General features: G+C 63.3%; 1 protein-coding gene across 1 annotated transcript; it reads right to left on the bottom strand.

Annotated features, from left to right (window-relative positions):
• LOC117646013 (histone acetyltransferase KAT7) lies at window positions 1-27,818 on the bottom strand. The gene is made up of 12 exons (XM_034386632.1): window positions 27,663-27,818; window positions 26,217-27,426; window positions 25,853-26,103; window positions 25,651-25,770; window positions 25,342-25,560; window positions 25,024-25,250; window positions 24,761-24,947; window positions 6,959-7,052; window positions 3,093-3,239; window positions 2,625-2,731; window positions 1,291-1,445; window positions 1-119 (listed from the first exon to the last, which is right to left on the bottom strand). The coding sequence occupies exons 1-11, from the start codon at window positions 27,678-27,680 to the stop codon at window positions 1,323-1,325; spliced, it is 2,703 nt and encodes a 900-aa protein (XP_034242523.1). The 5' UTR covers window positions 27,681-27,818; the 3' UTR covers window positions 1-119; window positions 1,291-1,322.
• Between the last annotated feature and the right edge of the window lie 66 nt (window positions 27,819-27,884).

Genomic DNA, 27,884 nt, shown 5'->3' with positions numbered 1-27,884 from the left:
CCCGGCGTGCTCGACGCCCGCGGCACCACGAACGGTTTCCAGCGCAGGCACTTGGCGTCCAGCTCCTTGAACACGGGGCTGCGCCGCTTGGAGCGCGCCTGGTAGTCCTCGATCACGTCCTGGAAAACAGAAAACAGACCGCACACCCGGCGATGAACCTCTAACCTCTGCGGCCGGGGCTCTAGCGGCGCGGTGTACCCCCTGCCTGACTCCGGCCTCGGCGGCGACCTCGTCGGCGGCCTCGGCGGAGTGTCTAGTGTAGAGACGCGTGACACGTGACGGCCGTGGTGCCGGCAATGTGCTGCACACGCGTGATGTACGGCCGCATGGTCGCGCGGCAGGCTGAACGGGGCTGTCGTCGCCCCGTCTCCGTCGCACTCATGGGTGCGAGAGAGACGGAGCGACGAAAGACGGTCAGCCACGCAGCCAGTCGCCACGGGGGGGACGCCACCGGGACGCTGCAGCGCGCTGCAGTTGGTGGAGTACTTACGCCTCGGGGCCGCCGCTAAGCGACTTGCCCGGCTGGCCCGGCTCTGCCTGCAGGGCGGCCCTCTGGGTCTGGGGCGGTCTGGCGCTGTATATTGTTACTCTCCGCTCCGCTGGCCCTTACTCATAGACAACATAGTCCCTATGTTGTCTATGCCCTTACTGCTGGCCCTACGCGCCTCCACAGCCGCGTTGCTACGTACTCGTACAGCAGCACACACACGCTCGCTCACTCACACACACGTGCAATGCAGCAATGCAGCGGGGGGCGCAAGCACGAGCGGCACTCGGTGGCGCGAGCTACGCGAGCAGCACACAGACAGCCATCACGCAAGCAAGCAGCCGGCACAACGACAACAACAAACCAAACAACAACAAGCGTCCAATCTCGCGGCTCTTTTCGGTCCATGGGAGGGAGAGACAGGACCTCGGGCAGGACCGAGGCGGGGCACAGCACAGGCACAGCCGGGCCGTGTGTGACGCACAGTGGGCCAGAAGACCGGTGGAGGCGGCCAAATCTCTAGACGCGTTTTGAGCTCCAGAGTCGCTAAGCTGGACTCGAACCGAACGTGTGACCCCACCAATGGATTGCTCTCCGAACGCGGAATCCATCGGTGGGGTCACACGTTCGGTTCGAGTCCAGCTTAGCGACTCTGGAGCTCAAAACGCGTCTAGAGTTTTGGCCGCCTCCACCGGTCTTCTGGCCCACTGTGTGACGGCGGGGTTCCGCACGTGGATAGCACGGAACCCCTTTGAGACAAAGGCGGGGCGGGGCGGGCCGGCGGGGCGTGCCACGGAACCTACTGAGGCGTGCGGGGTGCGGGGCGCGGGGGTCGTCAGCTGGCGGGGCTGGTGGTGGCCACATAGGGCTTCCACCGCAGGCACTGCGCGTCAAGCACCACCTCGGCCGGCTCTGGTTTGCGGCGCTTCCTTTTCTCCCGGTAGTTGGTCATCACGTCCTGGCGAAACAGAAAACAGAAAAGAGGCGCGGCGGCGCGGTGAGGAGGCGGTCTGTGCACTGTAGGGTGCAGTGCCGAGGCAGTGCCGAGGCAGTGCCCGTGCGCCATCGGCAGCGAGGGGAGGCCGGCCGGTTGGGCGACAAAGGGCTGCTGGCTAGCAGGCTGTGCAAAATAAGGGCAAAAAATTTTGAAAAAAAAAAATTGTCCGGTCATGAATGAACGAGAAATAAAAACGACGCGAGAGCAGCGAAACTGCAAAAGCTTTGGCGCAGCAGAAGGCAGTGCCGCAGGCAAAAACTGCGGCGCATGACGCCTTCCATCATTTAGAGGCGGCGGCAGCGCAGCGGCAGCGCTCGGGGGAAAACGATAATTAAAAACAAGCAGGGACAAATAACTGCACTCCCGTACCGGGGGCGCAGAGCTCGGTCGAGCTCGGCGCAGCGCGCAAAGCGTTCCACTCGGTCCACCTGGACGCTGGACGCGCGGTCGCCTTGGCGTCGCACAGTGGGCCAGTATAACCGGCGCAGGCGGCCAAAATTCTAGACACGTTTTGAGCTCCAGAGTCGCTAAATGAGACTCGAATCGAACGTGTGACCCCACCAATGGATTGCTCTCCGAACGAGGAATCCATTGGTGGGGTCACAAGCTCGGTTTGAGTCATGTTTGAGTCCCATTTAGCGTTTCTGGAGCTCAAAATGCGTCTGGAATTTTGGCCGCCTGCGCCGGTTTCTGGCCCACTGTGCGTCGCCTTGGCGTCGCCTTGGCGCGACACGGGGGCAAAACGAGTCAAACGCGGAAAGCAGGGCGGCACGGCGGGGAAAGGGAGGTGGCACTCGCACTCCGGACTAGGTTCACTTGCCAAAGCGATATTTTAAGTGTAAGGCCAAAGCTTGAGCTACACACGAACAAAAACAACGACACAGGGCCAAAAACAAAGCCACGCATTACACAAGCAGAACAAGGGACTAACGAGGTGCAAATTAATTTTTTAGCCTCTAATGAGAGAGGGGAGTGCCAGGCATCTACAGACGCACACATATACATATTTATAAAAATTAGTTCCTTCACTCTGCCATTCCATTCCATTCCGATCGTAAAACTGGGCGACGGGTCCGACGGGCATGCCACGGCCGCGCCACGGCCGCAGCACAGTGTGCCACCTACCCAGTGGGTACCCACCTGCTTCTTGAGGATGATGTGCTTGCCCTTCCAGTACTTGATCATGCCCATGGCCTGCAGCGTGCTCACGATGTCGTTGGGGTTGATGGCCATCTCCTGGCTGATGTCTGCAACACGGCAAGCAAGCAATCGCACCAGGCGCCTATGCCCTTTCCCTGGTCGGCGGGGGGAAGGGGGAAAGGGGAGGCACACGTGACCCCCCGGCCTCGGGGTCCCCGTCAGTCTGCCCGGCCGTGCTGCCAGTGTGCTGGCCGCCCTGGCCGCCCTGGCCGCACCGAGCTATTTCGGGCCGGATGCGCACACTGTAGCGGCACGGCCTAGCTGCACTACGCTGCACTCGGCTGCAGTGCTGCACCGCGAGGACAGACGCACTTCGTCGCGGCGCGCTCCTTGAGCGGACGGCGGCGACCATAAAGCGATGCGAGAGAGACGAGTCGCCAGCGGCTTAGCCGAGCGTGAAGGACTCACCTTTGACCATGAGCTCCTTGCCGCCGAAGTTGCACAGGTACTCGAGCAGCACGTCCTTCCAGTACGAGCGGTACGAGATGAGCCCCAGGTCCGAGAGGGGCTTCTCGGGCGAGCCCATCTTGCCTTCCTGCCTCGTCAGCAGGTAGCCTGCAAACAAACCAAAAGCAAAATGACGACGCGGCTCGACTCGACTCGGCTCGGCAGGTTTTGGACACCGAACCCTGGCGGCGATGGCTCCTCTGCGGCGTGGTGCTACGCCGCTGCTTCCCCGCGTCCCTCCGTCCCTCCATGTGCCGCCCGCAGCCCTCCCTCCCTCCCCCTGGGTGCCGCGGCGTCGCGTCCCGTCCCTGCCCGGCACGGCAGTGCACGGCACTGTTAGAAAACGGAAAACGTGCTCCCAAAGCGGGCGGGGCCGGGCGGGCGCGCGGTGCGACGCGGCCCGACGCAGTGTCATTCTCACTCGCTTTCGGAGGCATTCATTCCTCCGCGACTCCACACTCCGCGCCCGTCATGGCGGCGCTGCGCCGCGCTGCGCACCGAGACTCGTACCGACCGGCCAGACGCCAAGGTCGACGACCCCAACCCCGAGGCAGGGCGTGGCGGGGCGTGGCGGGGCGTGGCGGGGCGGCCTAGGGCGCATGGTGCGGCGTGCAGGGTGGGGCTCCGCGCAGGGCCAGCTACCTCCATGCAGGGCTCGGCACGGCTCGGCACGGCTCGGCACCCAATGAATGAATCAATGAAAGCCGCTATGCATGAATGAGTGGTGGAATCAGAGGCTCGCGACTCCCGGAAGGGCAGCTCCGAAATCCGCCCGCCATGAGAAATTCATGTCGACCTGGCAACGCTGCCCCGCCCCGCCTCCTCTTCGCACCCTTATCCCATTTTCCTACGCCGCTGCACGCCCTGGCCACCCGGCCCGCCCCGCAGCCAAGACAGTCGCGCCGCGCAGCGCTCCGCCGGCAACGCACGGGGTTGTCGTCCGGCCTCCAGCCCCTGCCCTGCCCCACCCTCCCCGCCCCGCCCCGCCCCGCCAAACGCAGACTGCTGGCGCGGCGGGTGCGCCCGGCCCGGCCCGGCCCAGCCCCCGAGGCCCGAGGGTTGAATCAGGAGTTGCCCGATCGATTTGGCTAGACGGTAAGGGTGGATGAGGACGGCAGGCAGCGCGGCGCAGCGCGGCGGTGGAGCCTCGGCGCCTCGGCCTCGCGGAGCTAGCGGAGCACGGCCCGGACCGGCACCGCAGCGAACCGCGACGGGCCATGGGGCGGGGACCGAGGCCCGCCCGGCCCGCCCGGCCCGCCGGGGCAGGGGCAGGGGGAGGGGGGCAATGTACCCTGCGGGCCGGCCTGCGGCGCGGACCGGCGCAGGCGCACGGCGCACGCGGCGCACGCAGAGACAGCCCGAGTCGGACCGGACGGACGCCAGCATTCGCGTTCACGTCCAAGGCGCAGCCCATGCACACACACGGGCGCGCGCATACGAACGGCTGGACAGAGGCCTCCGAAGAGAGGGAGAGAGGGGAGGGACGAGGAGAGAGTACAGTACCCACATCCAGGGGCACGACACACGCACCGGGCCCTCAAAGTTGGACCAACGCGGGCCACGCCCCGCCCCGCCCCGCCCCGCCACGCCCCGCCCCGCCCCGCCCCGCCACGCCTCGGTGCCCGCAGCCTCACGGACAATGCGGAGGGCCGGGAGGGCCTGCCCGCCTGGCCCCTGGTCCGAGCTTAGCGCCGTATATTTAGCGCGGCCGCGTCTATTTTTGAGGAAGGTGGCGATGGAGGGCGTGCGGCCCGCCAGCGCTGCCTTGCTGCCAGCGGTGGAGCATGGCGTCCCCGGGCGTCTCGGGGCGGGGCGGGGCCCGGCGGGGTCCTTATCGCCGTCCTTGACGTGTCAACAGGGCCGCCACACCGCGATAAGGCTCACAAAGGGCTGAGGCTCCAGGTGGCGACAAGGCGGCACGGCCGAGGGCACGGCGGCGCCCTTCGCTGCACCGGCTGCACCACAACGATCCCGCCGTCCAGGCCGCCGTCGTCCAGGCCGCCGTCGTCCAGGCTGGATGCGGGGTCAGTGCCCGACGGCGAGCCGCCCCCTTCCCGCATTCACGGCACTCGTCTGTACTAATCGAATGGAGCGAGGCTAGCGGGAAGAGGAGGGATTCTCTCTCGTATTGTCGCTTTGCCTTCTTTGCTTGGCGCGAGCCTCTACGCCTCAGCGCCTCGGACAAAAGCAGCAGGCGCATTCCCAGCCGCTGCCCCTATAACGCGTCCCCCCGCGAGACACATACGCAGGCCCGGACACACACACACACACACACACACACACACACACACACACACACACACACACACACACACACACACGCACACACGCACCCACATTCAATGGAGCCAATCGGTGGCCACGCCTTCCCAGCCCGGGTTCGAAACCCGCCCCCGCCGCCCCCGCTACCGCCCCACCCCTTCCGGGCCCGGGCGTCCCGACCTGCCGCAACACTCCACTTCTTGCGCAGTGCGGCACTCCGACCCCCCCCCCCCCTCCCCGCCCCCCTTTCCCCCGACTGCAGACCGGCGGAATGCATTCAACCGCCAACGTGCAAATAACACTGCACGGCTGCGCAGCGCAGCCAACCAGCCAGCCCGGCTGAGCCCGGCCGCCTGGAAAGGCTCTGGAAATGACGCAGCCAGCAGGGCCGGCAGCCCGGGGAAGGGGCCGCAATGCGGGCGATGCTGGCAGCACACAGGCCGCCAGCCGACCCAAATCTAGAGGCAGCCGGGGGCCGTGCTTCTACAGGCCCGCGGTGGCGTGCGACGCGACGAGAATCAAACAATGATCAAGTCGGTCGGGAGCGGCGAGCACCTCCCCGATCAAGGCATGCGGAGCGCGGCAGCGCGGCAGCGCGGGCCAGGAGGCCAATCCAGGGCCGCGCCGCGCCGCGCCCCGTTGGGAATAGGCGAGGCGACACTGCGAGGGTTCGATAATCAGCTCGCAAACGCCACCCCGCACCCCGCAGCCCCAGGTCCGGTATTTCATACTGGCAGACGGCAGCGCCCTCGGCCGTCGGCATCATGCCGAGTTGACGCCGAGCGCGGCGCGGGGCGACACGTTAGCGACCCCACCGCCACCCCGGGGGCGCGAGGAAACCGCTTTGGATTTCCACTTTGTCGAGAGAGCATTTCTACCGCCCAACATCATTTCGCGGGGCCAAGCAGCATTTCCCCGGACCAAGAGCATTTCTTCGGTTCGGGACCTGTTCGGGACCATTTTTTTCTGGGAGAGAAGTTGATTTCGGCGGTGCGGGGTCGCGATTAGTTTCAGTCGCCATTTGTGGGTCGCGAGTCAGGAAAAGTTGAGAACCGCTGCTGCAGGGCTTGCAGGGCTTGCAGGGCTTGCAGGGCCAGAGGGCCAGCGGGGACGGGAAGGGCGGCCGCGAAGGCGGCGAAGGGAGGGAGGGAAAATGGCGGCGGTGGCGATGGCGCGTTCGATGCGGCTACACTGGCTACACGCGGCGCGGTCATCGCCCTGCACAGCGCCCCGCCCCGTCCGGCCCCGCCCCGCCCCGCCCCCCGCCGCGGAAAAATCAAAGCAAGCCAAATTGGGCGAACGCTAATCGCAGCCGTTTCGCGGCCCTCGCCACCACCAGGACGTCCCCGACGACGACGACAGGTACGCGACGACACTGTCACGGCAGGCACGCGCCGACAAAATCCGCGTCCTTCTCCTCACTCTCGTCCTCTGAGGCCTTGAGCGGCCCGCAATTTTCGCTGTCTCTCTCGCACGCCTACGGCACGCGCCACGAGTGCGAGAGAGACAGAGCTAGGCGCGCGCGGGCGGTGGAATCGCTCGGCAGGCATACGCAATGTACTCACTGAAGTCGATGAGCAGGCGACCGAAGCCCTGGCGCTGGTACGGCGGCAGCGTCAGGATGCACGACACGTTGTAGCCCTGGAACGAGTTCTTCTCCTGCAACACAGACGCACACACACACGTCAACATGAGCCGTGGTCGTTTTGGAACGCGCGCAACGCAGAGATTACTACAGGGAGACGAGGCGGCGCTCCTGGACGTGTCCAAATAGGGACGTTTCTGGACGTCCACACACACACGCACGCGCGCACACACACACACACACACACACACACACACACACACAGTCTATACACTCAGGCACACCGCACGCGCGCACACACACACTTGGGGGACGACCATGCGGCAGCCCGGCCACGCGGCGCCCAATCAGATGGCGACGATTATTTGGGCGCAGCGGCGACAAGCAGACGGACGATTCCGCAGGCTTGTTCCTGTCTCACTCGCGACCCATCGCGACGTCCCACAGTGGGCCGGAAGACCAGTGGAGGCGGCCAAAACTCTAGACGCGTTTTGGGCTGCAGAGTCGCTAAATGGGACTCGAACCGAACGTGTGACCCCACCGATGGATTGCTCTCCGAACGAGGAATCCATTGGTGGGGTCACACGTTCGGTTCGAGTCCCATTTAGCGACTCTGGAGCTCAAAACGCGTCTAGAGTTTTGGCCGCCTCCACCGGTCTTCTGGCCCACTGTGCGTCCGCCCCGCGAGTGCGACAGAGAAGAGCGGCGAAACGGCCTCGGAATGAGCCTGGGGGACAAGCAGGACAAGCAGGGGAGGAGGGGCCGGGCGTAAATAACGTGGCAAGGGCGGAGCGCGGCCCCGCGGGGACACGGACACGTGACGAGCACCCGAAGCGAGTGGCCGGGGTTCAAATCACGTGTCTCTTTGCTTTTTCTTCTTTTTCTTTCTTTCTCAATTTCGTTTCTTTCTTTTTCTTTTCCTTTTCGCTGCGCACGCCACGCACGCTCGCTGCGCTTCCTACCGGCACGTAATGCATGCGGCAGAGACACGCGCAAAACAAACGTCGCACTGCGACGGCACTGCGACGGCACTGCGACGGCACTGCTGAAGGTGGCAACCCGCCCCGCCCCGCGCCGCCCCGCCCCGCCCCCGCACGTGAGCTGCTTCCGGCCGAAGCGCACCGTCATGGCAGAGCCGGCCAGAGCACGTCTGAGGGCCGCCTGCTGCCTGTCTGTGTCAGGGTTTGCCTTGAAATAAATTGTCCTGTTCGAGTTAGTAAAAGTGTATACGCGCCCCCTCCGTGCCACTTCACCCCCCCCCCCCCCCCCCCCACCGCGCTCACCACCGCGCCACTGGAAGCCCCACACGTGCTCCACGGCCTCCAGCCGGAAGAGCGGGCCAGTGGCGTAGCAGCGCGGCAGCCCTCAGGGGCGTAGCCCTGCGTGGCACGGCACTGCGTGGCAGCCACCGCCGCCGGGCTCACGTTTCAGTCAAGGGGTTGGATGGAGCGCGGCGGCGTGGCGACGACAGCGCAGCGACAGCCGCCGCGCGAAGCTCCGGGAAGCCGCGTCTGGCTGTCCAAAGCGGGCATGCCGCGATGATAGGAAGACGCTTCACAGTGCTTCACACTCCGTCGCCTCGCCTCGCCTCCCGTATTGTTCCTCCCTGGTTCCTCCATCTCCATCGCGGCGCTCCGCGGACAGTTCGTCCGAACGGCGCTTCGTCGCCCTGTCCTTCTCGCACCCTTGCGGGAGGCTCCACGGGTGCGACAGAGTGTCGCTGGGTAGGCCGGCGGCGACACGACACGCTCCGTGGCGCAGCGAGTGCCACGGACAAACTGGGTCAAAAAAATTGGCCGGTCGTCAGCGGTTCCTGACGGCGGCGTGGACGTTGACGTTGACGCCGACCCGGGCGGTAACCGAGCAAATCGGGGCCCGTGGCGGTAAAGCAGTGCGAAGCCGCGAAGCCATGGCGAAGCGTTGCACCGCCGACTCATTCCGGACAGGGCCGTCGTCGCTCTGTCTCTCTCGCACCCGCGGGGCGTGCCGCAGGCCGCAGGGCGTACGAGAGAGAGAGAGAGAGAGAGAGAGAGAGAGAGAGAGAGAGAGAGAGAGAGAGAGAGAGAGAGAGAGAGAGAGAGAACGAGCCGGCTTGCGGCGGAGCGTTCCGGGGCGTCGCGTTGTGAAACGAGGCCAGGCCGTTCGGCCGTTCGGTGCAGCGAGCCCCGCGAAGCGCGAAGCAGTGCGAAGAAGCACGTCGCCGTCGTCCACGCGTCAGCACGGCGTCAGCCCGGCCTCGGCCACCTTGGCCACCTCAGCGGCTCCACTCCGAACACTGCCCGCGTAGCTCTGTCTCTCTCGCACCCCGACGCGGCGCCCCGGAGACGACGACCAAACACTTTTCGGAATCGGACTGCAGGCACGGACCGGCTCGGCAGAGGGCTAGCTCGGCGAGTTTGGACCTGCTCTCAGCCCTCGAGACGGACCACGGGAAGGCCTGGGCGCTGGGCGCGGGCCGGAGGACCCCTCCCCCTTTCCCCTCCCACGCTACGTTTAATTTATGAACGAGCAGCCCTTCTCGAAACGAGACGCACTCAGTCGATGACGACGCGAGAATTAGAGGAGAGTGTTTCCACGTGAGCGTCTGCGCTGCGAGTCGGGCTGGCGGGCGGGGCGGCGGCCAGGCGAGGCGGCCAGGCGAGGCGCCACCCGTCCCGAGCAGCAGCCTCACTCTCTCGCAACTATTCGGAACGGCCCGTCAGTGCGAGAGAGAGAGAGCGCGACGAAAACGACTTTCGGAATCAGTCCGCAGTCCGGAGCCACTCCGACGAGACGGATCTGGAATCGAGCGCGATAGCACGGCGCGTCTGGATAAAGCCAGTTCAGGCGGACATAACACTCGAGGAGACACATTTCGAGGTCTAATGTACCCAAATGGGACGCGCGTCGAATGCGGCCATCGGGTTCCTCCTTCCAAGGGCAATCCGTTGGCACCGTCGCGTGTTTTATTTGAGGCCTGTTCATGGAAATCCGACCTCAAAATGTGTCTCGTCAGCTGAGCCTCCGAGCTGACCATGCAGCAGACCGACTCCGAAAGGTCACTTGCTCCGTCGCACTCTTGGCGTGTCCCGTGGTACTCGTGGAGGTACTACTCGTGGAGGTGCGAGAGAGACAGAGCGACGAGGTGACTCTTCGGAATCAGGCAGACACGTGCCGACCACTTCCGTGCCGCCGGCAGGGCTGGAGTTACGGCACTCTGCACCGCAACGCCACAACCTATGGCTGCAACCCCAGCCGACGCCCGGGCCGAGTGCGAACGGCCCCTCCGTCTCCCTCTGGGGGCGCATCCCCCGAGGGCGCGAGAGAGAGGCACAGCCACGGGGAGCACTCATTCGAAATCCGGCAAGCCGCAGGCCTACTGGCTTAGCCAGCTTGTGGTAACAAAACTGGACTGAACGAGGTATTTTGCGATAGTGAAGAAGATAAAGAAGAAGATGCGGCGGTGGGGGTAGAACATCACAAACCCTCATTTGTTTGGCGGCCATGATGCCCCCCACCCGCCCCCGCCTCGCCCCGCAAGCAGACGAACTGCCTAAACAAATGAGGGTTTGTTATGTTCTACCCCCACCGCCGCATCTTCTTCCTTCTCTTCTTCACTATCGCAAAATACCTCACTGCGGCTGGTACGGCGCCCCGGCGAGGGAGGGGTTCGGAAAGGGGAAGGGGGGGGGGGTGTGTCCCCGTCGGCGGGGACTGCGGTGCGCTTGCAGGCGTAGTGCGGGGGCGCACTGCAAATACTGTCATGGGGAGGGGGAGGGAGGGACGACAGGGACAGGGCAGCCTGATTCGGTTAGAGATGCGGCCGGGGAGAGCAGCAGACCGATTCCGAGCGGGAGGTCCCTCTCTCCGTGTCTCTCTCGCACTCCTGGGGCATCCGGCAGGAGCGCGAGAGAGACAGCGAGGCGGTCCGACGGGAGGCCCGGAACCAGCCAGCAGTCGGGTCCCGCAGGTCCCGCAGGTCCCGCAGGAAGAGCGAGGGGCGGCGCGGCGGCGCGGCGGCGCGGCGGGCCAGACGGGCTGCACACCCTCCGGCCTCCACGTCCCTCGGCGCAAACTTGGTGAGGGGGGGGGGAGGCAGGGCGTCGCAGCTGTAGCTGCAGACAGCAGCGGCCTCCCTCCGAAGATCCGCTTTCTCTCTCGCTCCGCCACGGGGCGCTCCGCGCGTGCGACAGGGACAGAGACGGTCCTTCGCACCAGCGCGCAGCACGGCACAGCGAGGAGTCGTAGACGGCAAAGAGCAAGAGCGGGCGATGCCACTCCGCGACGCCGTGCGACCAAAGTTGCGAACAAGAATAGCTTTTGTCTTCCTGCCGAGCGATTCAGAGGAGCGGTTCGTCGCTCTGTCTCTCTCGCACCCTCATGGAGAGCGCCGCGAGTGCGACAGAGACAGAGCGACGAGACGACTCTTCTGAATCGCTCGGCTGCTCGACGCGAATCAAGCAGTTAAAAGACCCCCCCCCCTCCCCCTTTCCTCTGCCGGCAAACGTCGCCCTGGCACTGGCACGTCGCGCGAATCAGGCGCAACGCAGGACGTCCATCTCTCTCTCTCTCTCTGCTTCTGCCAAGACGACGCAGCACGCCGACGTCTCCATCTCCCATACCATCCCCCCTGGGGTTCCAAAAGCAGGGGAAAGCAGGGGAGGGAGGGGGGCCTCGGACAACGACGGTGGTACCGCCATCCCCGCCCATCGCCCCGCGCCGCCGTTCCCCTCTCTCTCGCTCTCGCACACACGTCCGACCCGCGAGACAAAGTAAAGGCAGGGTGTCAGCGACCCCGTATAAATGGCGCGAGGACCCGCAGCCGCGGTCGTGGCCGCCGAGCGATTCCGAAGGATTGTTTCGCCGCTCTCTCTCTCTCTCTCTCTCTCTCTCTCTCTCTCTCTCTCTCTCTCTCTCTCTCTCTCTCTCCCAATAGTCGAACGCGCCTCCGGCCGCTTGCTGCAGAACAGTGCTATCTGTCTCTCACACTCACGGGGCGCCCCGTAAGCATGCGAGAGAGACGGAGTGCTGCAGTGCGACACATCGACGTGGCGCGCCACTGGCGGTGGCTCTAGCGGTGGCGCACCGTACCGGCAGCCAGCACAGCAAGCCGACGCCGTTCCCAACTTCGACTTTATGCACTTCGGCGAGGTCAACAGCATCGACCGTGATTTCCATCTACTAGGAATCGGCGCGCAACGCGCACCGCGAGGCTTACAGTGAAGCACCGGCCGGCCCGCGCCGCCCCGCCGAGGTTTCATGCCGCCATTAAGCATACACGCTCACCTGAACCCCGGACAAAAGCTCGTAAAGACCATTCATAAAAAAGAGGCAGCAAAAAGGAAACCAAGACGAGCCGGCCGCGCCGTAAAACGTTAATCGGCGCCCACTCTGCGATAGTACACTGCATTATCTCAGTGTCACACTGTTGCCCACGCCGCGGCGCGCCGCCAGGCCGGCGGCAGGCCGGCAGTCACACTGTTGCCCCCAAACCTAAATGCTGGCCGGTGTTGCTCCGAGTCCCCGATATGGCGGCGCGGCGTGCCCACGGCGTGCCGGCCGCGGACACCGGCGGACACACTTGGCTTTGCCGTCGACGGAGTTGGTGGCCGCCATGGCCGCCACGGCCGCCATGTGGGAAGGAGCATTACGAGCGCCAAGTCGCTCAACTTGCCGCATCGCGCGGCCGCCGCGCCGGTGCACACCATGGTGCACACCGAGTTCAACGAACCGGCTCGGCTCGCGTCGCCTCGCCTCGCCTCGCCCCGCCCCGCCAGCGTCGCTGTCGCCGTCGCCTCGGGCCGGGCATGTGGCCGGGCATGTGGCCGGGCCCAGGGTCCGCGGGGAGCAGGGAAAGGGGAGTCTGGAGGACGCGGCGCGGGGGTGGCGCGGGGGTGGCGCGGGGCGGGGCGCTGAGTCACACTCCCTTCACTCTCCGCGCGCATCGTTACGGGGCGAAACCACGCCGTCCCTCCGCGCTGGGCTCGAGGCTCGGCTCCACCGCCGACTCGCACTTCGTGGCGTCCCCGGGCGCGCCGGCCGCGCGCTGTCCGTAATGGCCGCGCCAGCCCCCATTCAATGAGTCTGATTCGGACCAGTTGGGCCAATTAAAGAACAAAGTGAGGCCCGGCGTCGCGGACAACGCGGACCGGCCACGGCCGCGGAGGAAGCCGCGGAGGACGCCAAGACGACCCGCCGCCTGCACTGCTTTTTACGGCCGTAGGGGGATGACCCGGTGTCCATCAATGTTTCAGAGCCGCGGCCTCCTGCAGGCTCGTTTCGCAGGGTGCTTCGCCCTTCGCCGCTGTCCCGCCCGCACCCTGACGGGGACGCCCCACGAGTGCGAAGGAGACAGAGAGCGCCGGTCGGAAGCGGCCTGCTGCGAAGCACTGCGCGAAGCACTGCGCGAAGCACTGCGCGAAGCACGTCCCGACACACGTGGGCGCGGGGCGGGCGGGGTGCGTCTCCACGTGTCGAGGGCGTTCGACGGCCACGTGACCCTGGCCGGCGACGGCCCGGTGACGGTGGCACGCCGCAGGCCGGGGCCGCGCTAATGCACTTAGCGACGTCGTGGAGCGCTGCCGTCGCCGACGCCCGCCAAAAGATCTTTTTCACGTTTCACGGAAAGCGCGGCTGAACACGAAAGAGAGAGGGAGGGAGACAGAAAACGACGAAAGGTGTCCAGGAGGCCAAATAATTTCGGCCAGGCAATTAACACGTTCCCACTGCGCGGGCAAAGGCATGCAAACGGCCAGGCCCGCCAGGCCGACCGGCTGGGGGGGTTTATCGCAGTTTCCTTGACCGGAACCAGCACTCGCGAGCGCACTCACACACGCACACACTCACACACACTCACACACACACACACACACTCACACACACAGAGCGATACCACCACTGGCTGCGGAACCAGGTGTGTCCAACTAACGAGCGACCCCCAATCGACTCATTTGCCACATTTGCCACACAAACTCACACACGCGCGCGCGCACCAACACACACATACACATACAAACGCAGACAAAGAAAGTAAACCGTCGTCCGGCGGAATTCAGTGACGCAGACGGCCGGACGGAACAAATATAAAAATTCTGGAAAAGGGAGAAAAAGGAAGAAGGAAAGAGATATGAATTTAATTCTGCGGCAGGTTTGGTTGGCTGCGCGGGCTGCGCGCGAACATCGGCACTCGCCACACCACCACCCACACTGTCAGACGCCGCCATGTCTTTGCCGTAATTGCGCAGGCCAGCCGGCTAGCAGGCAAGCAGGCACACATCCGGCAGTGCTGTCCGTTGACTCGGCTTATTAAATGGCACACTGGCAGACTACATCCCTCTCTCTCACACAGAAACACGCTGCGGCGGCGGCGACCACCGCGCCACCTAGACGCGCGCAGACGCTCGCCTTTTTAAAACGCCAATTACTGTTGGGGCGCAACCATCCCCGCGCCGCGCCGGCCGCGCCTTCTGGAGAGGGCTCTGCTTCACCGCCAGACCGCCAGCCGCTTGACTCGGAACAGCGCTCTCGTCGCTCCGTCTCTCTCTGACGCACTGCACGGGCCGTCCGACTGGAGGGTCCGAGAGAGACGGAGCGACGCAGGCACTGTTCGGAATCGGGCTTCGGCGTGTCGGCCCTGCCGGCACGGATGTGCTCCAGACGGGCTTTACGATCAGGCCGAGCACTGGCACACTGGCACGCCGTGGCACGCCGTGCATGGCCATGGCGGGCCCCAGGCACAGGCCCACGCCAACCGTCACAAACCCGATAAGATAGAAACGCACTTCTCGTGTTACGGAGCCGGCCGCACCAATCCGTTCGCTATGTGGACCGCGACCTAAGAGATAACCGAAAGCAACTTTGTGCAAAGCCTGGCCCGCCTGGCCCGCCACCCCAGTGCAGGGGCGGGGCAGCCGTGCAGCCCAGCCAGCGCAGCGCCCAACTACTAGTACGTCAACGTCGTCAGGCAGCAGGCGGAGCTTGGGGGCGGGGGCGTCGCAGCACTGCAGCGTTGCAGCCGCCGCCCGGACAGCACCGCGGCCAGGGCAGAGCAGGGGTAGTTCCGGCGTGACAAATGACACTGCGCCGCTGTCTGCAGGCTGATTCCAAACGGTTGCCTTTCGTCTCTCTGTCCCTCTCGCACTCACGGGGGCGTGCCCTCCCGGTCCGTCCCGGTCGCAGGGGAGCGAGAGAGACGGAGCGACATTGTTGGGAGCCTCTGCTTGCTCTGCTGCAGTGCGCGGCCGCCCTGATAACGCAGCACTCGCACAGCGGCTCCAATTATTCACTCGCAGTCGAACTCGGTGAGTATGGCGGCGAGGCACTCAGTCTGTGCGCAGCAGCGAACGCCCCTGGAACGCCATTCGGAACGCCCTGGAGGGTCATGGAAACGTCATGGAACGCCATACGGAACGCCCTGGAGGGTCATGGAAACGTCATGGAACGCCATACGGAACGCCCTGGAGGGTCATGGAAACGTCATGGAACGCCATACGGAACGCCCTGGAGGGTCATGGAAACGTCATGGAACGCCCGGACGAAAGCGCAGAGCGTTTTACGGCCGTCCTCTCGTGGGGCTCGCATCGTCACGCTCGCACGCATGCGCGCACGCACACTCACGCACCACTAGACCATCCACGCTCACACGCACACACTGCGTGAGGCACTGAGTATGACACGCACCGGCGACGCAGTCATAAATAAAAATCAACACAAACACTGTACGGCTTAAAGGAAGGGGTGGAGGGAAGGTGGGGGGGGGGGCGGAAACGAGGGAGAGAGAGACGGAGAACAGAGTGAGAGACAGGGAATGAAAAAGAAACACGATGGAAACTGAAAAGACGCGGGCGTCGCGCACACACTGTGCACACACACGGACACGACGCGTCGCCATCGCCCCTCCCCACTTTAATCCAGATTGGCCGAGATGTTGGTTTGATGAAGGGGTGCGCAGGCCCAGGCCGTGCAGGCCGTGCAGGCCGTGCCCCGGCATCGGCTCGCCAGGGTTGCCAGGGTGCGGCCCCGCGGCACGCTGAGCGGCACGCTGAGCGGCAGGGACAGGGTATAAATTCAGCACGGGACGCATATATTGCGATCGGTCACCCAATCAGGCCATAACGACCGATATTGCACGGATGCGCTTTTGTAGCCGCCACGCCCCGCCACTCCTTTATCTCCAAATTCAAATAACGCCACACACACACAGAGCGACAGACACACACAGACAAGCGGAGAGGGGAGAGCCCTTGCACGATCCATCCATCCAGAGGCGAGTCCAGCAGCCGCACAATGAGCCCGGCATAGGGTGGCCGCCCGTCCGCCTGTGGTGTGTGTATAGCATGGCCACTCGTCCCGGGACTGCGGGAGACGGCAAGGAGACGGCCCGACACACGGTGACACCACACAGCGGGCGTCCTCGGTCCTCGGCCCGTGACGTCACCGCGGCGCGCGGCCCGTCATCAAGGGCGTCGAGCTGCCGCCGCCGCCAGCCCCGCCAGCCCCGCCAGCCGGCCGCTCCCTCGGATGGCGAACATCGATTAGCGCGAGACGAGCCTCGGAGTCTCGAGACGAGAAGAGAGAAGGGAAGGCTTGGGCCGAAGGGGCCGAGAGGGCCGAGCGGCGAGGCAGGGCGCGTCCAGGCGAGCAGCACTTGGCAAACACGCCGCCGCGCCGCGCCTCCCGTGCCGCAGCCACCCCCCGGCGGACAAGGACGGCGGGCACGGAGGTCGTTCACCCCTCAGAGCCGCCGCGCCGCGCCGCGCCGCTGGAATCCTTGGAGGACTGGAGGACGGGGTGCGCGGGCCGGGCGGCGGCGGGCTGGCTGATGTCTGGCTGCAGTGCGTCTGGAAAAGAGAAGGGGAGAGGGGAGGGGAGGGGCACCACACCGGCATGGCTTATCAGCAGGGGCTGGGCGCTGCTTGCGCTGCCAGCGATGCCAGGTCGACGCGGCGCGGGGCTGCGGGGTGCCAGACGAGCCAGACGCACCCTGCTCCGCCACGCCCCACCCGGGCCACCCCGGCCGACCTGATAAAACTTTAAACAAATCCGAGCTTCGGCCCCGCGGCCCCGCGGCCCCGCCCTGCGCATCAATACCGTGGACCTGGACCCCCTGGACCCGCACCCCCGGCACGCCGCGCGACGGCCTCGTCGGCCACGCCCTGCACGCCACCGGACAGCGCACTCGCAGCCTCAGGCGCGGGCATTTCCGGCACAGGGTGGCGGAGAGCACGGCCGCGCCCGGCTGGGCCATCCCAGTGGCGGGGCGGGGCGCGAGCACCAAGCCAAAGGTTCGCCGCCACTACTAAAATAAACATTTTTACGGCGCTGCACCGTGGGGGTGCCCGCGGCCGACCCGGTGCGCCGCGTGCGCGTTGCTGCCCTATGGGGTGGCCGACCTGCCGCCGGATTCCGGAGACTCGTTTCGTCGCTCTGTCTCTCTCGCACTCGTGGGGCGTCCCGTAGGCCCCCGTAGGGGTGCGAGAGAGACAGAGCGACGAAACCATCCTCGACGCCGCAAACAGCAACCGCACAATCCAGCGTCAGCGAGTCCGCGGTCGGATGCACACCGACGTCGCAAAAAGCGAAAAGGGTGAAGAGGACGCCAGCCTTTTATCATTTGGCACGAGATGTTCGTGGAATTTGAGAGAAGCCTGCAGCAATCGGCTTGCAGGTGGCGGCATTATTTTTTGCTGAGGACATTCGGTCGGGGCACTGTGTGTGCACTGTGTGTGCGCGGCACTGCTGCGACCAATGAATGGGCGGTCCCACATGTTCGATGCGATTAAAGTCAACTAATATAATAACACGACATGCTCACACGGGCACAGCCACACACACGTACATGCCCCCCTCCCAAACGCACCGCACAGAAACAGACACACACGGACGAGGGTGGCGCCACGCTGCACGCCTGTTAGTTGTTATGGGCCTCAACTTTTAGGCCAGACAGACTACGGGTTGGAGAGAGAGGGAGAGAGGGGGGACACAGCAGATAACAACTACTGCGCGACATACGTACTGGGGGAGAGGCAACGGAGCATGGCCTGTCAGAGGGGGATGTCACACACACGCACACACGGGCGCGCGCTCGCACAGAGTCATTCAAACTCCCAAACCTACGGCCAGTCATCGTCCGACATGACGCTAACACGGCCGACCCCAAAGAGCCGTTTTCGTGGCGCTGTCTCTCTCGCACCTGCGCGGTCCGCCCCATCCGTGCGAGAGAGACAGAGCGACGAAACCGCAGTTCGGGACCGGTCTGCAGCGTTCAATCCAACTTGTTTATCGTCCGCGCCGCCCCTAACTAAAACAAGGGGCCGCTACACTGTGGCCGCCACTGTGGCGCATCGGGTGATACGTCGGCTGGCGGGGCTGGCGGGGCTGGCGACAGCCGAGTCATTCCCCAGAGTCGCTTCGTCGCTCTGTCTCTCTCACACTCGCTACCGGTGCGGCGCTTGCGCGAGCGCGACAGAGACGGACGAGGAGGCGACTCTGGGGAGTCAATCTGCAGCGAGGAAAGGGATAAGAAGGCTTGGTCCGCCGCGTTCGCCGCGTTCGCCGGGATTAGCGGCAGATTAGGGAGTTGGGAATAAGGACGGCCGTCAGAGCTTCCGCCGCTCTGTCTCTCTCGCACACCTGAGGGACGGCCCGTGGGTGGGAGAGAGACAGAGCGACGGAAGCGCCGGCGAACGTCAAGGCAGCGAGATGCGCGCGGCAGCAGGGCCGACCAACCAGGAACCAGGGCATCGGCGCGTCGCCGCGTCGCTCCGTGTGGCAAGTGGCAGCAGGCACGTCCAGGCACCGAGCGGGGCGGCGCAGGCGGCGCAGGCGGAGCCCGTGGCGATGGCGGGGCGGCGGGGCCCCGGCACGGTGCGGAGCGCGGAGCACCGGAAAGAAGGACGCAACTGCAGGCCGCCGCCAGCGAGTTGCGTGGCTCTGGACCGGGCCAGCCGATAATGGACGAACAGGCCATCCAGCGGGCAGAGCGGCCAGGCACACATTGTGTGTGTGTGTGTGTGTTTGAGCGCATGTGTGTGCGCCATGTCGTTCCGTTCCCATGGCCGCCCATGCCCGGGCTTGAGGCCCGCGGGGTCGGTCTGTAAACCACCTTTGTGTGGAACATACCCCGGTTCGCACAGCGCCAGCACGGCGCTCACGGCCGGCCCCCAGGGTGCCGCCGCCATCACCCCGACCATCCGACCGGAACTAAGCCGGGGCCTTTGCGACACTACCTGGGGCTGCGGGGCTCACAGGTGAGCAGGGCGGCCGGCCCGGAGTCCCGGACCCGGAGGCCTCTGGAATGCAAATGTCTGCGACGGCATGCGAGGCGAAGCGAGCGTAGCGACTCGCCCGACGCGGAAAAAATGGTCCCGGGCTGTATCGATGTGTATGGAGCGATGTATCGAACCGGAGGCGGCACATTTCTTTCTCGACTACACTGCAACATCATGCCCTCGATGGCCAGTCAGCGCCGCCGTGCCCAAAAAGCTCGCCCCGCCCGCGCCAGCAGCAAAGCCTGTCTCCCTCGCACCCCTACGGGAGGCCACCTTCAGGAGTGCGAGAGAGACAAAACGACTCTTCGGACTCGGTCCGCGCGACGCGGGGCCTGGCGGGGCGCACACTGGGCCCACACGACGCGACCGATTCCGCGCGTACAGCACAACAGTCATCTTCTTTGTCTGCAGTGTGTACTGCGTGTATCGAGGAGGCGCGAGCAACGACCTCCGCGGCGGGGCGGGGCGGGGCGGGGCGGACGACGGCCGGGCTGCGTCCTCTTTCGCCGCACTTGGAATCCAAGACCAGACTCGGCTCGGCGCTTCATTAGAGCGTTGGGGGGCCGAACGGCGAGGCAGGGCCCGGCAGGGCGCGGCTGGCTGCACAGCCACCGACTCACCGAGAAGAGACACCCAGCAAGACGGCGTAACCCGGCCGCCCCCATTCGGGCCTCCATTTACACAGGCCGCCCTCCGCCGTGCTTGAGCGGCAAGCGCGGCACAGCGCCGGCCAGGTGCTAATCAGCTTGGTGCGCTACCATGTCGCTGCCGAGGCCTGAGGCTCGAAGTCCCGACGAAGCCGCCGACAGGTTCTTTCCGAAGCGCTGCCCCGGACCCCAGCGGCGGCGGCGGCTAGCTCCTGGGAGGCGGGCAGCCGGTCGGCACGCCGGCGGGAGGGTTGCCTACCCGCCAGGGGCTCCGCTCCCTCCGCTCACCGCGCCCTCTCCGACGAACCAGCCAACACAGATCTCGGACATGCGCAACTTTCAGTTGCCCCATCGATCCAATCGTTCAGTTCCCAGAATTTAATTTTCTCCAAAGGGTCCGACCGCACGGCGCACGGCCCGCACGCAGCGTGGACTTGGACAATGCTCCGTCGCTGCGTCTCTCTCGCACCCCAACCAGAGGTCCCGTGAGCGCGATACTAGAGACAGAGCGATGAGGTGCCCTGTTCGGAAGCAGCCTGCGCAGGCACGCGGCGTGGGGGAGGCGGTTCGGGGGCGGGGGCTTGGCGGGGGCTTGGCGGGGGCTTGGCGGGGGTTGGCGGGGGCTTGGGGGCTTGGCGGGGGCTTGGCGGGGGCCGTCAGGAAGGCGGCAGGGCGCGTGGGCGAACCGGCGGACTGGCCGGGCCGGGCCGGGCCAAGTCGCACGGAGGGCCGCGGGCCGCGCCGGGACCGCTGCAGAAAAACGAGTCGCGGACTGCCGAGGCGAGGCGAGCGATTCCGAAGGGCTCTGTCTCTCTCGCACCCCTGCCCCCTGCGAGACGCCCCAACCGCCCAACCGCCCCACGCGTGCGACAGAGACGGCGCGTATTCCCTCGGAATCACTCGGCTGACGCGCTGACGCTACTCCTCGCGGTGTGCCGGGGCCGGCAAAGCGCTCATCCGTGCCAAAACGAGCCTCCAGCAGAGGAGAGGCTCGCTGGCAGAGGTTCACTGCAGGATAGGGCAAGGGCCTCATAACGCAGCAACACGCACGCACGCTCACACGCGCAGGGCGAGCGAAGCGTAATGCGACCATGTGGCCGATGCGCCCTACACTGTCATTATATTGCAGGCCGAGGCTCGCTCGCGCACAGACGGGATGCCCCGTGAGTGCGAGCGAGACGGAGCGACGAAAACGACTCTCAGTCTGCTGCGCTGCGGGCCGCCGTTGGCCGCCGTTCGCAACCTGCACTGCAGTATGTACGTCGAGTACGTCCTGCTCCTGCGCGCGGTGGCGTGGCGGCAGGCCAGGCCACCAGGCCCAGGCCGGCCAGGTGCGGCAGACAGATGTGCGCACCCTTCCACGGATGGGGCCGGGACCGCCGGGACCGCCGGGGCAAGGACCAGGCCGAGCAACGAGCAGGGGCCTACGTGCGATCGGATGCATTCTCATGACGCGTCCGTTTATCAAGGTGTCATCACTCACGTGACGGGGGCCTACTGGGCCCCGACTGGCTGCCTGCGCGGCCAGGCGGCCCGGCCGCCCCGCCACCAGCCAGCCAGCCGCTGGCGGGGAGTGGAGGTCGAGGCGAGCGAGAGCCGAGCAAGGCAGAGCGGCACCTAGCAACAAGCACTCCGTCCTGCCCCTCCCATCCCCTCTTCGGCTCTTCGGCTGCTGCAGCTACCGCCGCTCCTTGCCTGCCTGCCTTGACTGTGCCGTGGTACGGCCCCGCCCCCCATCGCCGCGAACCCCGCATGTCCCGACTCGTCCGTCCCGACCCGCCTCTGCCCCCTCCCCCTCCCCCACCCCGCCGTGCGGGGTGCCGGCCGGTGCCGCCGGGACTATAGAGTTGTCGACGACCCAGGCGATGCCTTTGCCTTTCTCGGCCAGGCCACCGCCAGGCCGCGATGCACCCTGACTGGGTACATTCCCAGACAGAAGCAGGCCGTCGACGCGTCGACACGGCGCCGAGGCCTTCAAGCGGACGGGCCCGTGGACACGGAATGGGCGGGGCTGGCGGCCGGACCGCGATAGCACTCGATAGCCCGCGGCTTGCTGGCTGTCTGGCTTTCCAAGATTCGCGCGCCGCGGACAGGACGGCCTGCCTGCCTGCCTGCTTGGTGCCTCCGAGGCCCGCAGCCCGCACGGCCGTGACCCGCGCGCAACGACCCCGCGGGGACGACGACGCGGAGGTTATCCGCCGAAAATGTCTTTCCAGGCGACCCCTGCCACCCTGCCCTGCCCGGGCCCTGCCTCCCCCTGTGTGGGTCCTGGGTTCGCACAGGCGGCCATGGCGGCGCGGCGTGCCAGGTGGCCTCCGGGCGGACTAGCGCTGCCGAAGCGCGACAACGAGGGGCTGTCAGCCTGGCCAGGGGCAGGGGCTTTGGGGACGGACCCCGACCGCAGCGCTACGGCAGCAGCACCGCCAGGGCACGGCTCAGCAGCCTGGGGGCCTACGGCTGGGCCTACGGCTCGGCCTACGGGAAGGGGCCACGCCGTGCCGACGCGCCCGGCCGCCCGGTCATTGCTCCGTTGTGACAGAGAGGCCAAGAACCCCCGACAATTTATGTCTGTGTGACGGATATTCGTCGCCTTGCTCGTCTTGCGCGCCATGCGCGGCCAGAATACGCGAGGCTTGGCAGGCTGCGTCGCGGTCGTCGCGGTGGCTACGCCGATGCCCGCCCGCAGCGCACGGCGGCACAGCCTGGGCAGCCCCGCGCCCCGCAAAGCCAGACAGTCGTAGACATCCCCCGCCTGCAGCGCCCAGAGGCGCAGACAGGCGGTTCGGGGGTCGCCCCGCCCCGCCCCCGCAACATCCCACCGCGCCAGACAGCCAGACAGGAAGGGTAGGGCCGGAAAGGGCCGCGCCGCCGCGCCGCAGGGCCCCAGGGCAGGGTGTGTCGCCGTCCTTGTCCGGGAAGCTGCACGCCGTGCACGCCACCGGGACACCACGATCAGAGCGTAGCCCAAACCCCCAACGTCGAACCCCTCGGCAGCCTCGGCAGCCCGCGTCACGGCGACGGGGAGAGCGTGTGTGTATTTTGACCGCACTTTCCGCCAGCCGTCTCACAAATAACACGCACACAGACTTAACGTACATGGGCACGGGGGATAAAAAATGCAGACGGAACTGGGCGTCGGCCCGTCGGGTCCCAACCGGATGCCGGAGCACCGCGAGGTGGACGCCAATGAAAGCAGTGAAATGGACTTGCGATTCGGGGATTCGAATCGGATTGGCTTTTGGCGTTTCGTCACTTGGACGCCGCGGAACATGCTGCTGGAGCACAAACACGCAGCCCGCCTCTCCAGGACGGTGCTCTTGGTGCTCTCGTTCGTCGGCACGCCGCCCCCTCCTCGAGACGCTTTTTTCCCCACTTTTTTTGGAGGGGGGAGGGGGAGCCCGGCGATATGAGCGGACTTTTGGAGGACGGAGTTGAGTTAGCGGAGCGCTGCTCGGCACCAGCAGACGGTACGGTTCAACGTGAAATTCAGCTGCAGAGCGGGGCGGGGCGGGGAGGGGAGGGTGGGGTCGGACGGGGAAAGGAGGGGCATCGCGTTCTCTGCAGCCCCGCCCCGCCCCGCGAGTCAGGTCCTGGCTTCGCAATGCTTCGCTATCGAGCGCCCTACTCTTGGTGCGCGGCCTGCGCCCTCGGCCTCCCCTCAGGGCGAAGCGAAGCGAAGGGCCGGAGGGCCAGAGGGCCCATCCCCTGCATCGGCCGCAGGGCCAGGCCCTTGCCCTGCCAGGCCCTGCAAGTGCGCCTCTCTTACGGACGGCCCCCAAGCACCAGGCAAGCCAACCGGCGTCACGCGTGCGGCACACGCCGGGCCGTCAGCTTGCCGTCAGCTCGCCGTCAGCGGGTCGTCAGCTCCGGGTCGTCAGCTCCGGGTCGTCAGCTCGCCGTCAGCGGGCCGTTAGCTCGCCGTCAGCGGACCGTCAGCTCGCCGTCAGCGGGCCATCAGCTCGCCGTCAGCGGACCGTCAGCCGCAGGTCGTCAGCACGGCGTCGGCGGCAGTCAGAGGCAGAGGGCGAAAATTGGTCCTCAGTGGCCTGCCTCTTGCCTCTCGGCCTCGGTCGGCCACCGAGGCTGAGAAAAAGTCCCTGCGGGTCGTCAACTCAAACTCGCGGCAAAGTAGCCAAACTTTGCCGGCAAAAAAAGGGGTGAGGGCGCTTGAGAGGCGGGCGGAGGCGGGCGGAGGCGGGCCGGGGGCGGTGAGGGACGGCAGGCGTACGTGTCTGGGCGGGCCGTACCCTGCCGCACTGCGGCGCAAGGACCTGCAGGACCTGCGACCCACGTGGGCGGAAAATGGCGGCGGGGGCAAAGGGTGCGAGCACTGCGAGCCGAGGGTGCGGCCCAAGGGTGCGACCGGCACGCCACGCCACTATGCGCCGGCAAGCCGGGCGAGCCGCCCCCGCGTTCGCAGGGCCTTCTAGGAGCATTCTAGGAGTACCGGAGGGGAAGGCGGGGCACCGTCCGGACCGTGCAGGCAGGATCCAGGCACGTGGAAGGCGCGTGGCCGGGGCCTGCCGGGGCCTGCCGGTGTGGGCGCGGTGGGCTCGCAGGGGCCTACCGGGTGGGCGCGGGACGCAGGAGGCGCGGGGGGGTGGGAGGCGCGGCGGTCAAGCGGCAGGGATGCGCAGCGCAGTGCGGCACTGCCGCCGCCAACAACGCCATGCCACGCCTGCCACGCCCAGCTGCAGACAGCAGAGGCGACACGGACGAGTGCTGCGCTCTGTGCGCAAAGCTCGGAATCACCTGCGCACGGAAGCCCGTTCGTGGACCCCAAGCGCGCGCGCACACACTCTCACAGGCACGCGCATACATAGGCAGACGTAACACTCGACAAAATGCCATCGAAAAAGAAAAACGGAAACAATCACGATGACTAACCTTGCTGAAGTAGCCCACAGTGTGGCATCCGTCAGAATCGTTGAGAGTCATCACATAGAAGAGGAAAGGTTCCACATCGTAATACAGCGTTTTGTGGTCAAGGAAAAATTTTGCTAGGAGGCACAAGTTTTGACAGTACAACTTGTACCTCTTTCCATCAACTTCCCACACAGACAACTTGTCTTTCCTGGTTATAAATAGAATAAAATTTGTAGATAATCATCAGTTAACTTAAATGTTCAGAGAAAGAGATGTAGACATACCTGTACACTTCTTTTCCAGGCGGATGTCTCCAGACACACTTTACAGCATGTCTCTTCAAAATAGTGGCACTTTTCATATAACGAAGGCAAAATTCACAAAGGTACAGCTTAGGCAAGCGAGCATAATCGTCAGGATAGGGGCTCTGATACCAAACTTCCATTTCATGTTTCCCCATTTCTATGTATTTAGTGCCCTTGGTAAATGGAAGAGTTTTCAAATCTTCCTCCTATAAAGCATTTTTGAAAAATATTAGTTGGCAAGTTAACACCTATCAGTTTAACAAAAGAAAAAAAAGAAAAAAGTCAGTAGAAACTTACCATTTTTTGGCTTGCCATTGCTTGCGCTTCTTGGAACAGTTGGATATCATACATTGGTGCAACACCCTTAAGTTTTGGCTCTCTCTGGCCGGTATCTTCATCATCACCTTCTTCATCTTCACTGCTACTGCTGCTTCCACTGGCACTACCACTATCGCTTCCACTGCTGCTGTTTTTCCTTTTCTGACGCTTTCGGTCTTTGTCACGCATTTCTTTTACCTAATCATAAGAATTACAATGAAAACATGTTTAAAACTTTCTTGACTGTTTTCCAAGAACAACACTTTTGAAAATACAAATTTACATTACCTTTAGCATGTAATTTCGTTGCTCAAGGGACTGATGGGTTTTGGGAGATCTTCTCTCTAAAATGGCAGTCAAAGCTCGTTGTCTCTCTTCATTCTTTCTTGTCCGATCATTGTAAGATTCCTGAAAGTATAAAAATATTTATTATAAGAAAATTGTAATGCATTAATAATACTTTAAAATGAGAAATCCAATCAGTGCCTACTTTGCACTCCTGTGGAGTCTTGTTGTGATATAAAGGGCAAGCTTCAATAATGTAATGTTTTTCATAATTTCCACTCAGATGGCCTTTAGAATCACATCCTTCATACGGACACTTCCTTTCTTCCTCTGGAATTATCTTTGCACCTGTTTCAGAATGGGGAGCTCCCATACCTTTTCCCTTAGCTTTGCGAGGAGGTGCTTTGGAATTCATAGTTTTTTTCACAGGATTTTTGGAGATAATTGATTTGCTGTCTGTAAGGTGGGAAGAAAGGAGATAATAAGAATCAAATAAAGTACATAATAAAACAAATAAAGACAGAATTGTTTTGGTTAGTAGTGAAAAATGTATTTTACAAATCTCTTACCTGCATCAGAGTCAGAGTCACTGCCAAGAGTCGACTTGCCTATTAAGTGTTTGCTTCGCCGAGCATTGTTAGTAGCTGACCGTGTAACTTTTCTTACAAGTGGGGTTTCGGTCTTTGATTTCTCAGGAGAAGATTTTACCTGTGACCCATCAGCTTCACTTTCTGAGCCAGCCCTGGTAGAATCCCCACCGCCTGTTGGGAGGCCTGAGTTTGAATTAGAGTTGGAATTGGAGGATGAATTTGGAGGAGTTGCTTGCTTGGCATTTTTTGCATTTTTGCCCTGATTGCGAACAGGTGTTACTGGTGACTTCTTGGGAGGCCGTCCTGGTCCTTTCTTGACAGGTGTTGTAGCTGTTGGCTTAGTAGGAGCAGATGTTGATTCAGCACTTGAATCACTGTCAGAACTGCTTGATGATCCAGTTGAAGAACCTGATTCAGATGAGGCCGAAGAAGCAGCTGACTTATCAGATACAGCCCCTGATTCTTTCTTTTGCTTAGCCTTCTGATTCAAGGCTGATGCCACTTTGTTTGCCATACTTTTAGGCGGAATAGTTTTGGATGGAGTGGACGGTCCTTCACTTTCACTGCTGTTCTCTGGACTAAATATACTTTTTGTCTTATTTTTCTTATCTGCTTGCTTGGAGGCATTTGTTTTGGATGAAGAATTGGTATCCTTTGAAGGGGCATTCTTCTGAGTGGAATTCGATTTCCCAGCATTTGTTTTGGCCTGAGAAGGCTTTGAAGGTGCTTTTGCCTGTCTCTGCTGTGGAGTGACCGTTGCGGAGGCTTTGGGCTTGGCTGGGGCTTTACGTTTAGAAGTAGGTTTAGGTGGGACATCATCATCTTCTGATGAGTAGACCTGACTTGCCTTCTGAGCCCCTGCTCTTGTTTTGGCAGCCTTCTTTGCAGCTTCCAAAGCACTTTCAGATCCTGTACCAGATGCTTCTGGTTTAGAATTAGTTTTGGATGAAGCATTTCCAGAAGAGGCATTGGATTGACCGCTAGGAGCATTTTGACCGACTTTCTTCTTGGCAGACGATTTCCGGCTGTCTGAATCAGTTGAGCGGCCACCACTTTTAGCAGCACTGGCCTGAGAGGCTGAAGAGTTTTCTGAGTCTGATGAACTGGAGTCGCTTCCAGAAGAAGAAGAGGAATTGGATGAACTCGAAGAACTGCTGCTTCCAGATGTCGATTCAGAGCTCGTTGTTGGCTAATTACAGACAAAAATAGCAAGATTAGTGAGTGCTGCAAGGATAAATGGTATCCAATTCAAATCAAATTTCGAAAAAGGAGCAATAAAATAGATTCATTTCGATAAAAATTGTAGAAAAAGATGGGAATAACACAATGTAGTTATTTGTATATACGGACGGCTATAACCTCTAGGTTTCTAAAAACAAACAAGGACGCCCAGACAATCATCTATGAAGGTTTCAGAGAGCTTACCTTCTTTCTTGGCGTCATGGTGAACGTGGTGCAATGCGCTTTGGTGGTCGTTTAAAAGGTTAAAAGTAAAATATTACGTTAAAATAGAGTGCATCCCCCTTTTCGCACCATTTTGTATGTCAAGAAAGACGTCTGGATTTGAAGGTGGTGGGGATATTTGTATGTCAATACGGCGCCATTTTGAAAAGCACCGCCCTCACCGCCCTCTAGATTAGACTGTGT

Source organism: Thrips palmi, unplaced genomic scaffold (assembly GCF_012932325.1).
Source record: "Thrips palmi isolate BJ-2018 unplaced genomic scaffold, TpBJ-2018v1 HiC_scaffold_19, whole genome shotgun sequence".
NCBI classification, from domain to species: Eukaryota; Metazoa; Arthropoda; class Insecta; order Thysanoptera; family Thripidae; genus Thrips; species Thrips palmi.
The sequence above is the reverse complement of the archived record's forward strand: the minus strand, read 5'-3'. Positions and strand labels throughout refer to the sequence as shown.

Bases quoted from the DNA above. Each gene is read 5' to 3' on its own strand.
- LOC117646013 (XM_034386632.1), bottom strand. The intron at 25,561-25,650 runs GTAATGTAAATT...TCTTATGATTAG, and splicing joins AACGAAATTACATGCTAAAG to GTAAAAGAAATGCGTGACAA. The intron at 2,732-3,092 runs GTGAGTCCTTCA...GCCGTGTTGCAG, and splicing joins CAAGGAGCTCATGGTCAAAG to ACATCAGCCAGGAGATGGCC.